General features: G+C 44.5%; 1 protein-coding gene across 2 annotated transcripts in view; it reads right to left on the minus strand.

The window, feature by feature from the left end:
* Window positions 1-3,692: 3,692 nt before the first annotated feature.
* HLCS (holocarboxylase synthetase) overlaps window positions 3,693-13,534 on the minus strand; it is a 115,393-nt gene continuing 105,551 nt past the window's right edge. For both annotated transcript variants that reach the window (XM_057377226.1, XM_057377227.1), the window contains 3 exons: window positions 11,740-11,854; window positions 8,334-8,547; window positions 3,693-7,654 (listed from right to left, as the gene is read on the minus strand). In XM_057377226.1, the coding sequence (XP_057233209.1) occupies window positions 7,486-7,654; window positions 8,334-8,547; window positions 11,740-11,854 (498 nt within the window). In that variant the 3' untranslated portion in view covers window positions 3,693-7,485. The remainder of the gene's footprint in view (window positions 7,655-8,333; window positions 8,548-11,739; window positions 11,855-13,534) is intronic.

A 13,534-nucleotide genomic window follows, 5' to 3' on the forward strand; every position in this document is an offset into this window, starting at 1 on the left:
GCCAAACTGTAATGATTCGCAAAAATAATTAAAAAAAAAAAAAGCATGAGGAAACATGGTCCCATCTCCTGAGCAAAGCTGGGGGTCAGTGAGGGACAAACTGGTGAGTTCCCGGCACGCCACCAGTGCCAGTGGCCAGGAAAGTCCCCTCCATCAGCTGCCGTGCTTCGGTGTCACCAACAAAGCTCCGGTGCCAGGGGGAAGCCAAGTTCCAGATCTTATTTTTGTTATTTCATGGTGTGCGACAGAAGGAAATGATAGGTGTTATATGCAGAGGTTTATATGAAGTATGATTTTTTTTCCTTAACCCATCCTCAAAATAAACTTTTTTTTTTTTTTTTTTTTAATCATTATCATGGAATATACACTCTAGCTTAGGGTTTTTTTGGACAAATCGTGTGAAACCTTGCATCAACTTTCTGCCCAACCCCCTGACAAATGGACTTTATCGAGAGAGTGGTGATTTTTAGCAACCACAACACAGCTGTACTACCCAAACGGAGCTCGGTTAGAAAAAAAAAATCTTATTTATTAATTACAAAAAAGGTCTAAAGCTAAATAAATCAAAGCTAAATTTGATTTATTTCACATAGATTTCAGCGTTCTGAGATTGTTGCCACCACCATTTATCTTAACAAGGGACAATATGACAAATTAATAGGTACAAAGACAGGTATTACAGGGTTACAGGTCTTGTCACGGCAAATTGGAACAAATTACGGAGCAGGAACGAATTCTCCACAAATAAGAAAAGGAAACTCCTAAATCCTGTGTTTCCCTGAGTAATTCTGGGGGAAGGCTGTGCAGATTTTCAACCCCACCAGTCACAAATACATCTTAATAAAGGCACCAGCAATGTTTTCTTTATAGTCCAGAGAAGAATGTTCATTTCTGCCTTATTTTAAATTTACCASCAGAACGTTGAGCTTTGAGAGGTTCAGCTCTTTACACACTGAACTTCCTCTGGCATAAATCCTGTTGTCAGCACAAAGGCAGGTTTGGAATTCCCYGATTTGAGCACTTCACAAATCCCAAACAGTACCTTTGAAACACTCACACTTGGCCCAGCCAGTCAGGAACAGATTTTCACCCCTTTATTTTTAATTATTTGCAGAGAAGCCAAATGGATCTGTGAGTTTGACTGACACCACCCAGCCCACAGTGGCTTTCAGCCCCTTCCCCCAAACATTGTATGRATAAAACAACAAATGTCCCCCTGAAAAATGAATGTCACTGTAAATCCCAGTCAGCTCCATTTCTTACCTCAATCCAAGCCTAATTCAGACTCTTTCAAACTCTTTCTCTTATCAGACTCCACAGAGAACTTCACTGAAGAAAGYTTGAGCAGCCTGGGGTAGTGGAATGTTCTCTGCCCGTGGCAGGGGCTGGTCCTAGATGAGCTTTAAAGTCCCTTCCAAYCCAAACCACTCCATGATTCTTTGAAGAAAATCCTTACCTGGATTGTGTGATATGGAAAAAAACACTTGCTCATGGATTGCACCTTATCAGATAAAATCAGAGTAGAATGCACAGCWCTAAAAATTCTCCTTTTTTATGCAGCAATAATTCATCACAGAGCAGTTTGGGTTGGGAGGGACCTCAAAGCTCGTCCAGTTCCACGGGCAGGGAACTTTCCATTAGAGCACAATGAAAAAGGTACTTCCTTCTATTTGTGAATATTTATTGCTGTGAGTACAAAAAAATACTTTGGAGGTAAATGATTGAAAACAATTTTCAATCTTTTCATTGCGCCCCATCAAAGGTTAACAGGGAAGGTTTTATTATCAAGATAAATTAATGTTCACTTGCAAGTGAACTTGAACTGAACACTCTCAGCTGTTTTTTTCCAATCGCATGAARAATATATTTTGAGCTAAATAGAACCAAAAAAAGCCAAATCAGTGGTTACCAAAAAACCCCAAACCAGAACCAGACCAGCACAGCCACTCCTCGCTCAGCATAACCTTGGTTTGTGTAAAGCTGGAGAAGCTGGCAGGTGTCCAGAAAAGCCGTAAATGTGGATTATAATTATTCTGACCTCATCAATCAAAGCCACGAGACACCTCTGTTTTCCAGCGAGAAAACTAAGAGGTTTTGCCCTCTCGGTTGAGCCCTCCCAGCCCCTGCTCCTCACAAATGACCCCAACTCCTTAAAAGATATAATTATGCAAAGTCTCACAGGTAATTACGTTCAATTAAATTAAACCCATGCCCTCCAAAGGAGCCACTGGCATGGTTGGCATCATTAAAAAGAAACCTGATGCCCAACCCTCCTGCTGCACTTTATTCCTCATTAGTGGCACCGCTGCACACCACCCCAGTCTGYAGGGTTTGGGTGTTCCTGGAGCCCTGCTCACTATAAAAACATCAAAATTAGGTTTTGGTTGAAAAAAACCACCATCGATATTCTTCAGCACGGTATTTTTCCACCTTGTTATTCCCACTTCCAGGCTTTCTTCCAGGAGCCTGAGCAGAGGAGGTGTTCCATCATTCTCCCCCAGATGTTTTATGGGAACAGGAACTTTCCCCGTGAGGCAGTAACGAATCAATTACGAACCCGCAGCTGATAATGCAGGGGAGGCTTCAGAAAAAATCACAAAAGCAAATGTGCGCAAGATTTTTTCCTGCCATTCAGGAATAGAAACAGCAATTCCCTGTTCCCATCTGGGAGTCAATTATATTGGGAGAAAAATAGGAATTTTGGTCAGTTAAATTACAGACGTTCTCAGTGCACTCCTAGTGTGGAACAGGGCACTGCCATCACAGTGGAATTGTTTTAATGAGAAAAAATATATTTAATAATGAAAAAAAGATGATACTGGAGTGTGAATTGAAATATATTATGGAAAATAATCTCATTTCTCTCCAATATTTTAGCCACACTTTTGTCATGAGATTCAACATGATTTTCACTCTTCAGGGAGTTCAGACCTGGTGAGAAAATCAGATGGAGAATGGGAGAAACAGAGGGACAGAGGGAATATTTTACCAAAATCACAGCAAATTTGGGTCGGGAGGGAGTTCAAAGATCTCATTCCAAGCCCCTGCCATGGGCAGGGAACCTTCCATGACACCAAAGCTGGAAAAATTAATCCCATATCGAGGTCTCCGAGTTTTCATCCCCTTAATGGAAACAGTGCAATGGAAATAAGRTTTTGTCCCCAAAATCTGTACCCTGGGATTTGAAAAAGGGAATCATGAGGGTAATTGAAGGAAATTAAGCACAACTGATGCAAAATGGGGGAATTCATCAACAAAAGTGCAAATGAATGGGATATCTGCCAGATTTTCTCTAGAAATCTCAAAACAGGACACAAATTCTTTTTTTTTTCAGCATTTCAGTAACACTTCAAAACCACAGTGGAAATGTTATTATTCCATTTTTCTCCTGAAGGTTAGATTTTTGCTTTGTTGTTTTTTTTTTTTNTTGGGTTTTTTTTGTTGATTTTTTTTAATATGAAGCAGATTAAAGCTATTTGGCAAGTGTAGGTGAAGAAGCACGCAAAACCAACCAACCTATTAATGCTCAGAATTATATATGTATTCCCTAAAAATGTAAAGCATTTTTGCTTATTTATTATGTAAAACAAAACTGGTAAAATGTTAATAAAATCCTGTAGCCAAAGGAAAACTGAGTTGAATTTCTCTTGTTTTTTACAACAAAACACAGCATTCCACAAAGAACAACAGTGCATATTTGAAAATTTTATTTCAGCTGTGATATGAGCTATAATTGACAATAAAATACAGAGATTTTTTTTCAGATTATTGTATCTTTGCCATGATGCGTTTGAAATSAAGACACTTGGAAGATGCGAATAACACAGAATCACTAATGAGAAACTCAATACCTGACAATTCCTTCCCTGCAGTTCTCTTTTCTCCATCATTTTTTTGACCTCTGCTCTTTCCTGGGCCCGGATTTAATTTCTTTGGTGTCTGATCAAGGCGGTGCATCCCCAGCACCACTTAGGCAAGCAAAAGCTTTTAGCAAAGCAGTTACCCCCAGGAACCAACACAAATCTTTCCCATGATGGAYATTTCCATGACAGAAAGCTCCTGGATATTCCAAAGGAGCTGCAAAAAGTCTCTCTTTTTTTTTATTTTTCAGACTGCTGATGCAGCTGAATCAGAAAGAGCAAAGCAATGAATTTTGTCCAGCGAAGCAGCAGCATAAAGAATTAAATGCTTTAATATTATTTCCAGGTAATAGCCCTTGATTTGCTGGATATATTTAAAACAAAAAAAAAACAAAAAAAAAACAAAAAAAAAAGCTCTGAAGTCTTATAAAATCTTTACTAGAAGCAAGATGTGCTGCTTGAACTCGGAAATGTGAAGTCCATTATGACTTTTTCAAACCTTTGGGCACAACTCACGCCGGCCACTCACATGTGCCAACACACCCTCAGTAAGTTTTCCTCTCAATAAACAACCCCCACAAATGTTTTCACCATGAGRAACGTTCGAACAGAGCCCGGGAGGAAAAAAAAAAAATGAAGTCACAGAAACACGGACAGCGTAATAAATGGGTTTTTTGAAAGCACTTCATCAAGAAAATAGTTTAAGATATGAGCTCAGCGTAGCAATGGAAGAGGTGTTTTACTAATCCAGACAGCTGAATGAAATGAAACATTTTCAGGGCATTATTCCTGGGCCTGGGCTTGTCTGGATCTCTCCAGCCCCACATCCAGGCACACCCTGCACCACATTTGTCTGTCACACATGGAGAAAAAGAAAAACAAGGATTTTCCTGCAAAAATGTTGYGGCTTTCGGGGCGCGTTGAGTTTGGCAGAGGAAGAGTCAGAGTCAGACCTGSCTGTGCCTCTCATTTACCTGTCAGAGGGTCAGGAGCTTCTCCAARGACTCCTCCACAAGGAATTTATCCAGATGCTCCTCATCCCATGAGAATTCTCCTCATCTTTGGTTCTTCTGAAGGAAAAGCAACAACTCCTTCCTCCACAGCCTGGCTGAAGGTGGAGAYGGCAGAAGAGGCCACTGGAAAGGCGAAGTGGATCCCACAGCGTTCCCTGAGCTCTGGCACATCCAGGCTGGGGGTTTTCACCCCCGTGGGAAGGACATTCCACCCTAAATTTCTTCCCAAGGCAAAAATTTTTGGAATAACCTGACAACTCCAAGCAGGAACTGAACCATCATCAAGGCAGCTATGAAAGGACCCACAGCAACCAGGAAATGTTGCAGCATTTTGCTGCTGAGAAACCTCTCTGCTGCTGCTCAGCCACTGCAACCGAGTGGAGCCTTGCAAGTCCATTCTGCCCTTCCAAAATTCCCACATTTTACCCTTTTTTCTCATCTTTTTTTTGACCCTGGTGGAGGGTGAACATACGTTTTAAGGATGCAACTCATGTGGCCACTCAGCCTGAGGCATGAGATGGCTGTTAAATCCCTACAGGCACTTCCCAGGCTCTCTGAAACATCAACAAAACCAAAAAGGTGAATCTACAGGCAAATCCTAAAGCTGAGACAGTTTTAGCTACAATGACTGGGTTAAGGTGAAATTTTGTAGAACTTTGTGGTTGGAAAAGCAGCACCAGAGCTCTGCTTTCCTATCCTGCAGCAGCACGGGCTGCTCATGAAGGAAGAGGCAGAAAATAAGTGAGGATGCAGCAGGAAGATGTGAGTGTACATTTTTTTAYAGTTTTATATATAAATTGATGGTTTCTTTTGAGTGAAGCTTTAAGAAGCCAGGCTCAAATTCAGTTGATTACACCACGCAGCAATATTGAATTTTGAAATGAAAGGCAGCTGCCAAACATTCTCAACCCCGAGCAGTTTTGGAAGCATCTGGTAGGGAAAAGCCAAGCCTGTCATATCATTTTAATTATAGCAATTAGCAGCTATCTGTGTGCAGTTCTAGGAGGTGCTGGTGTGCAGCTTTCCATGATTTGAATTGTGGGGAAAACAACCCAGCAGGGTATGGACAATCAGGACAAATCTGGTGTGAGATGGAGCATAAAATCCTAAATGTTACAGGGACAACATAATTTCTACTCTTGCTGCCAAACCACCTAAACCCTAATATGTGAGGATTGGTCAAAATTACCATTTCAGACAAGCTTCCTGATTTTAAGACTTCTTGGCTTCGTAGCTGAAACAATCTGAAATGTTTGGATTGTTTATGAGGCGAACTTTAACCCAAAAACCCCATTTCTGGCTGGCAGACGGCAGTTTCCTCTGTGGAAATCAATTTGGCTGATCCACCAYGAATAAAAAGAAATTAATCTGGCCACATTGCACCTGGACAAACCTGTTCTGCACAAAATGATTTGGGGAGCTGTGGTGGCCAAATCTCCTTGGGAGAAAACCCCGCTGAGGCACTGGAGCTCCCGCGTGGCTGCTCCAGGAGAATTCCCAGGTTGTTCCCCTGCCTGGGAATGCACAGGCAGCCCCCAAAAGGAGCTGCTTTCAGGTCAGCAGGTGTTCAAGCTCTTGCTTTTAGTGCTCAGCAGCAAAACCAGACTCTTCTTTGGGAAAGGGGGCGACAACAGGAYTTGTGCAAGAGAATTTGGGCACGGGTGAATGGTGGTGATTTCTTTTCCACTGGAGTTGTTGTTTGCAGCAGGGAATTTAATTGATTCCCATTATTTATTCACTTCACTTTGTTGAGATCACATCATCATTATTATTAAATTCTAAATGAATTAAAGGTTCCTTCCCCTGAATGTGATTCTGCAATAATTGCAGCTCTGTGACGCTGCTCCAACAGGATTTGTTTCCAGGAGCTAAACCCTCTTGGAAAACCACAATTTAAGGGACAGATGAGATGATTTACTCACATCCAACTGACTGAGGAGAGCAGAGTGCAAATCACTTGGATAACCAAGCACAGCTCCTAAGTGCTGATGGAAAACTCTCCCARAAACTCAAGGCAGCCATTAAGAGTCGCAGCCCTGAGGTCGAAGCACAGGTTGGTAAGTAGTTGTACAGGTCTACAGAAGAGAAGAAATCAGCAAAGATCTTCCCTCAGACCTGGAGTTAAGCACAGTGGTGATCCCAGCAATTCCAGGAATATTTGATGTTCCAGCTGGTTTTAGTGCAGACAACTCATGAATCGGAATTTAGTTTAAAAAAATAAAGTAAAAAAGTAAATCTTGTCCTGCACTGTGCTAAAGTACCATAAAAACACAGAAAGAAAAAAGGAATATTAAGAAAGAAAAGAAAAGAAAAGGAATATTAAGCCACTTCAGTGTCTTCAGTACAGGGTGTAAAAATAAAGAGAAAGATCTGTTCACTTCAAAATATTCGTTTGCAATCAGACTCCTTTCAAAAAGCAGATCCTTACCAAGAATGGCAACAGAGGTGTGTGTTTTAAAGTTAATAAAAATAAAAACCATCAGCTGGGAGATCACCACCTCTCTCCAACTGCTGCAGTTACCCATGTGAGACACAGAGACAGCAGCAAATCAGAAGGGAAAAAAATCAAACTTTGAAGGGTCCTTCCCAGCTGGAACGGGTTTGGGGGGCAGTCAGTGCTTGGGGACAATCAGGTTCCTCAGCATGTCGAAGGAGTTGCCGTCGGGGTGCACGGACTCGACGCCCTGGCCCTCCTGGTGCACCTGCAGGTATCCGTAATCGTCAATGCCAACGATCCAGGCCAGCGGCCCCTCCTCGTCCCGCAGATGGACCTGCTTCCCGCTGCACACAGAGAATTCCATCAGTCCCATGCATGGACCATTAAAAACACCTCAGGGGGCCCATCAGGATCACTGGGTGAATCCCAGACTGGGCTGGGTGGAAGGGACCATAAAGATCATCCCATTCCAATCCYAACACCTCCCACTGTCCCAGGCTGCTCCCAGCCCCATCAGCCTTGGGCACCAGGGATCCAGGGGCCTCCCACCCTCACCCTCTAACAGAATGTTTATATTTCCCACCTCACTCATTCTTTACAGAATGACTTTCAGCATTTCAGAATGACTTTTCAGCAGCATTTCCTACCTGCTTTCATTTCCTTTTGTAGAACAAAAGGAGTTGGAGTTAATCCAAACAGCCTATTTTTAATTTTTTTTTTTCCCCAAAAGTACAGCAGCTCCATCCATCTCCAAACAGATCATTCCCAATTCCCTCTGTTTGGAGATGACACGTGTAAAATATCTGGAGGCTTTCTTTAACCCGTGATAGTCCACCGATTTTGGTACGTGCTGCTTTTATTCTCCCTTAAAAATGTGCATCTTTGTATATTAAAATACACTTGCTTAAGTGTATTTTAATTATTCACTCACTTTCAAGGGAATTTAGTGGGAAAAGACCAAACATCCACGAGTTCTTCCACCAATTTAATGAAAAGGCAGCTTGAGCAGAGCACAGCTCTCACCTGTGTATCCAGTACTTGTAGTACTGGGGCAGAACTGCATTGGGGCCCTTCTCCTGGAACAGCTCGATGAGCCCCTCCAGCACGGTGACAGTCCTGGCAATCAGGCAGTCCGCGCTCAGGGGCTGCAGCTTGGCCCCCTCCTCCCTGTTGAACTTTGCAATCAGGTCGTTGATGCAGATGGTGGGGTTGCTGTTACTCACATTAAACCCAAAACCTGCCAGGGACAAAGGGAAGGACACGATCAAAGGGGTGAACTCCTTGTTCCCACCCCAGCCTTCACCCACCTGCTCCATTCCAGGATCCCTCACAATGGCTCCCAGAGCTCTTTTACTTCAGTCTCCTGCACCTTTCAACCTTCCAGTCCTTTTAATTACAATTTTCAATTCAGATTTTGCTCCTTGCCTTTAAAAAACCTCCTGGGAATGGCAGAAGCAGCCCCAGTATATCTTTTCTGCCACACCCCACCCCACAATTTGCTTCCAATTTTGCAATTTGCTTCCAAAGCCACCAAAGTGAGACATCTTTGATTCCCTGGAAGCTGCCAYGTCCTCAGCCCACTCAGAGGACAACTGATCTTACTCAAAGATGGAGTTTTATCTTCCAATCTAAAATTTAACTCAGAGAACTTTCTCTTTACTGCCCTTCCCAAAACTGCAATCTTTTCTCTCAGCTGATAACCCTTGTCTGGCATGGCCTGGAAAGCCCAGAAGAYTTGACTTTAACTTTGTGAGACTCCAGTTTGCCTAATTCCATCCTTTAGAAGCYTTTTGCCTCTCGCTGAGATTTCTCCAGCTGGAACGATGCTGGCAGAATTCCTCCCCCATTTAAATACGGCTCTGGGGGCCTTTCCTGCAGCCTGCTGGAACAGGCTTCGAGGCATGTAAAGAAATATATTGTATTACCTGTTTATTTTCTTTCTCCTAATGATTTGGGGTTTTTTTTTGCCTTTCTTTAGGCACTTGGGATAAACCCTCTGTCTGTCAATCAGGTTTGATGATCTGCAAGRAGGGGCAGATGTCTTGATTTGTAAATTTACTATTAAGGATTAATAAATGGAAGTAATGTGTATTAACTGCGAGAAGGAGCTCTTTGGTGAAAAGGAGTTTTTGAGTTTTAACCGGTCAGAGAATGCACACAAACGAGGCACAGCAGACCCAATGCACCAGCCCTGTGGAAATGAGCKGAACTGGGTTACTGGATGAAGAGAAAGGAAAATGAACTGGAAAATGCAAGGAGCTGCGCCAGCAAACCCCAACTCGGCCGCCTGCGCTCAAACACAGCGCGAGGGAGGAGGAACAGTGGCCATCAAGCTGGGCTGCTGCTGGCAGGGGTCACAGGGCTCTGTCACMGCCACAGGGCACTGAAACCCTGCTCACAACCCCAAAGTGGGACCCTAAGGCAGCAACATCTGGGAATGGCACAGTGGGGAAGAGGCAGCCGGGGATCAGAGAAAAACGGGGGGCTCAGGGCTTTCACAGGAGCAGAGAGAGTCCAGCAGCCGCTGTGCAGCGCTGATGTGGCTGATGGATGTTCCAGTGGGGGATCCACGAGAATCTGGGCTCCTCCTGGACGTGCCTGAGCAGAGGCAGAGGAGCGTTCCCAGGTCACGCTCGCTGGCTGTCCCCCACATTCCACCGGCGCTTGGCTCCCACGCCTGCTCCGAGTCTGGCCCTCCCATTAATGGTGCATGCTCTTCTCAGAACTCCTCTTCCACAAGTCCCAACACCACAAAGTTCTTTGTTTTTCAATTTCAGCTTGAAAAAAAAGGGGGGGGTTTGGTGGCTTTGGTTTTTTTTTTTTTTTTTTTTTTTAAATATACTTAAAGTATGAGCACTGTGGTGCCTGCAAGGCCTTGAGCACTGGAAACACGAGTTTGTCTTTGATCTGATTCTCCTGAGGTCCTTCTTGGAGCAGTGAAGCCACAGAGATGATCTTTGATTTTGGTAATTATCTTGATTTATGGGAGATTCTCAGGAATGCCATGGGAAGAGTGAGTTCAACACCTGGAGGTGGCACTGAGTGCTCTGGGATGGGGACAAGGTGGGCATCRGGCACAGCTGGCACTCCATGGGCTGGGAAGGCTTTTCCATCCTCAGGGATCCTGGGATTCTGTCCAGGTAAGGAATTTGCACGGCTGTAGAAAAGGGGTGATGGATCTGGCACAGCTTTCTTGATGGGGAAGTTCAATCCCAACACCCCTAAAACTTTGTRACGAATCCCCTCCACAACGCCCGATGACACATGCAACACTGGAGTGATGGGAACGATCCTTGGATTCATAAATAGCCAACAAGTTCCAATTTTCAAAGCTCTCACGTGAAAATGTCCATTTATCCACACCTCAGACCTAGCAGGTGACTCCCACTGGCTCCAGAAAAAAAGCGGACACGGAAAGTTTCCATTTGAACTGGAACGCTTTGGTKTTTAGGTAAGAAATATGAAATACTTGATATAATAAATTCTTTTTGGATCCATTTCTGCTTTCCTTGTGTTACCCAGGACAGGCACAAGGAAAACATGGAAGCTGTAAATGGTTGATGGGGCACAGAGAGACTTCTTCAAGTTGGGGTGGAATTTCCATTCTGTTGATGCAGATTATTTTCAAAATGAAGATACAAAATCCAACAGCAAATATCATGGCTGGGCAGGTTTCACAGAAGGAAGTGAACTCAACTCTTTTGCTTGTTTTAATCTCTAAAACCCCAGAATTTTAACAAAAACAACACCACGGCCACACCATCCTTACCTGTGCTACATTCAAATATAARCCAAATGTCATCACCTTTTTCTTCAACCTTTTAGACTCGCTAAGGAATTTCTTTTCCATTGTTTTAGACACAGAAGAGACAATTCTTTTTTGGAACCAGAATCTGGCAGGTTTCTAAGCAGATCTGGGATGCTGCTGGTCAGGGGAAAAACTTCCTTATCAAACCGCAGGATGATTATCAGACTAGAGATGATAAAAACATCTTGACAATTAAAAAATTAAAACATCGCTCTGTGTGCGTAGTTCTTTGACTTCTGATTTAAAAGGCATGTTCCTCATTTAACTCAAAAAATAGATATAAATTAAAAAATAGATATAAATTGGGGGAAGAAAAGGATGGAGTTTTTMGTATATTCCACTGGTTTTGCAATAAATCAAGGAAGACCATTTCCCTGTCCCATGTACTGCTCTTTCTTTGAACTCGACTCCATCAGTCCAGATGCMTGCATTCATGTTTGCCTTGTCAAGCATATGGAATTATTAAGAAGAACGAAAACATTTACTTTCTGTACTTCCTCTGAATGTAACTCTGTGCTTTATTTCCTTTTGCCTGCTGTCATTATCTGTTCTCGTCGTTGCCATTGGAACTGATACAGACATTGACAACAAAACCCCTTGGAAAAAAAMCAAAACATTTACCAATGAGGATGTGAAACGTTGTTTCAACAAGTGTTGAATTCACCAGAACTCCACCGAGCTTCATCAGATCGCTGTAGTAAATGTCATTGGGCCACTTAACCCGCAGCTCGATGTCCTAAAAAGACAAAAACGGATATTTAGGGACAATTATGGCTCATTCATCACCCCATAGTCCGTAAGGAAACCCTGGATTGGTTTGGGTGGGGAGGACCTTAAAGGGGTCATTTAATTCCAACCCCCTGGCATGGCAGGGACACTTCCCAGCCCCAATGTCCAGCCTGGCCTTGGGCACTCAAAGGGATCCAGGGGCAGCCACAGCTTCTCTGGGCACCCTGTGCCAGGGCCTGCCCACCCTCCCAGGGAACAATTCCTGCCCAATATCCCATCTGGCCCTGCCCTCTGGCACTGGGAAGCCATTCCCTGGCTCCTGTCCCTGCAGCCCTTGCAAATTGTGTCTCTCCATGGTTCCTGTGGGCTCCTTCAGGCCCTGCAAGGCCACACTGAGCTCAGCCCAAAGCTTCTCCTGTCCAGGCTGAACAATCCYAGCTCTCCCAGYCYTTCCTCCCAGCACAGCTGCTCCATCCCTCTGACCATCCTGCTGCCTCCTCTGGGCTCTCTCCAGCAGCTCCACGTCCTTCCWGTGCTGGGTTAGAGTTCTGGGATCTCATCAGAGCAGGGCAGAGGGGCAGAATTTTCTCTCCCTCTTTGCCACACCCAGTATGACGCTGCCGACTGCTCCTCAGAATGAGAATCCATTGCTCCACAAACATCACTGAAAAGGTGACCCTGCCTGAGGAACCGTGCAGGAACCAGCCAAGGAGACAGCGACATCCTGAATTTCGGGGAAGAAATTCAGCAGACAGGAGAAATCCCAGTCCCCTACTCCATAAACACTCCAGAAATGTCCTRAAGACATTCCCATTTTCAGCTGGAAACACGAACCGCACTGCATGATAACACCCCAGCTCCATGGAGAGCTTTTGTTGGAGGGCTGAGCTGAGCTCTGCAGCAGCTCCTTGGACACAGAAGGGAAGCAAAAATGCATCCTGCAGCCTGAAACCCTGCCCACGGCTGCTGCATCCCCCGGGCCACATCAGGGATGGCGAGGGCTGCGTTCCTCCTCTTGCAGAGGGCAAAATCCCTTTACGGGATGTGTGAAAGCTGCACCTGGGCCTGTGACCACCTTCCTGACAGATTTAAWGGCCAGGGAGGAGTCCATTACACGTCCACTGACAGGAAACTCTACCTGATTTTGCTATAAAAGCATTCTGAGGGAAAGTATCACCGACTCAGGTTTGTTATGGGAAGGAACCCRGCTCATTGCACTGGGGAAAGGTTTATAGGAGACCCTGGAGAGGTGGGAGGTAGGACACAGCGAAATGGTGTTGTCAGGGATAAAAGGGGTGTGTTTCCCTCAGGGGACACAGGAGCTCTGTGGCTGAAGTGACAACAGGCAGGAAGAACAGCCACGGCAACCGGGTGTTCCCAGAACTGGGCCACAGAATGGATGCAACAGCTGCCACACAAATGGCACAGAACACGCTGGAAACAGAGAATGCTCTTTCTCTCACCAGAGAGAGATTGTGCTGCTCTCAGAGTGGGAGAGCAAATTATCCTCTTGATTTAAGGCCCATTTGCATCCTCAGCATCAATGTCTGATTGTGAAACTCCCAACTAAAACCTCCCTCAGATCTGCTCTGGGAGCTCCCGGCAAATCTGGGCTGCTGCTGGGTCAGCGCAACCCGAAAAACACTGACTGAGAAACGGAGACAGGAAGGACAGGGACCCTCAGGAG

The sequence above is a fragment of the Malurus melanocephalus genome, unplaced genomic scaffold (genome assembly GCF_030028575.1).
Source record: "Malurus melanocephalus ecotype Western Australia unplaced genomic scaffold, MMel_1.1 scaffold_307, whole genome shotgun sequence".
Lineage (NCBI taxonomy): Eukaryota > Metazoa > Chordata > Aves > Passeriformes > Maluridae > Malurus > Malurus melanocephalus.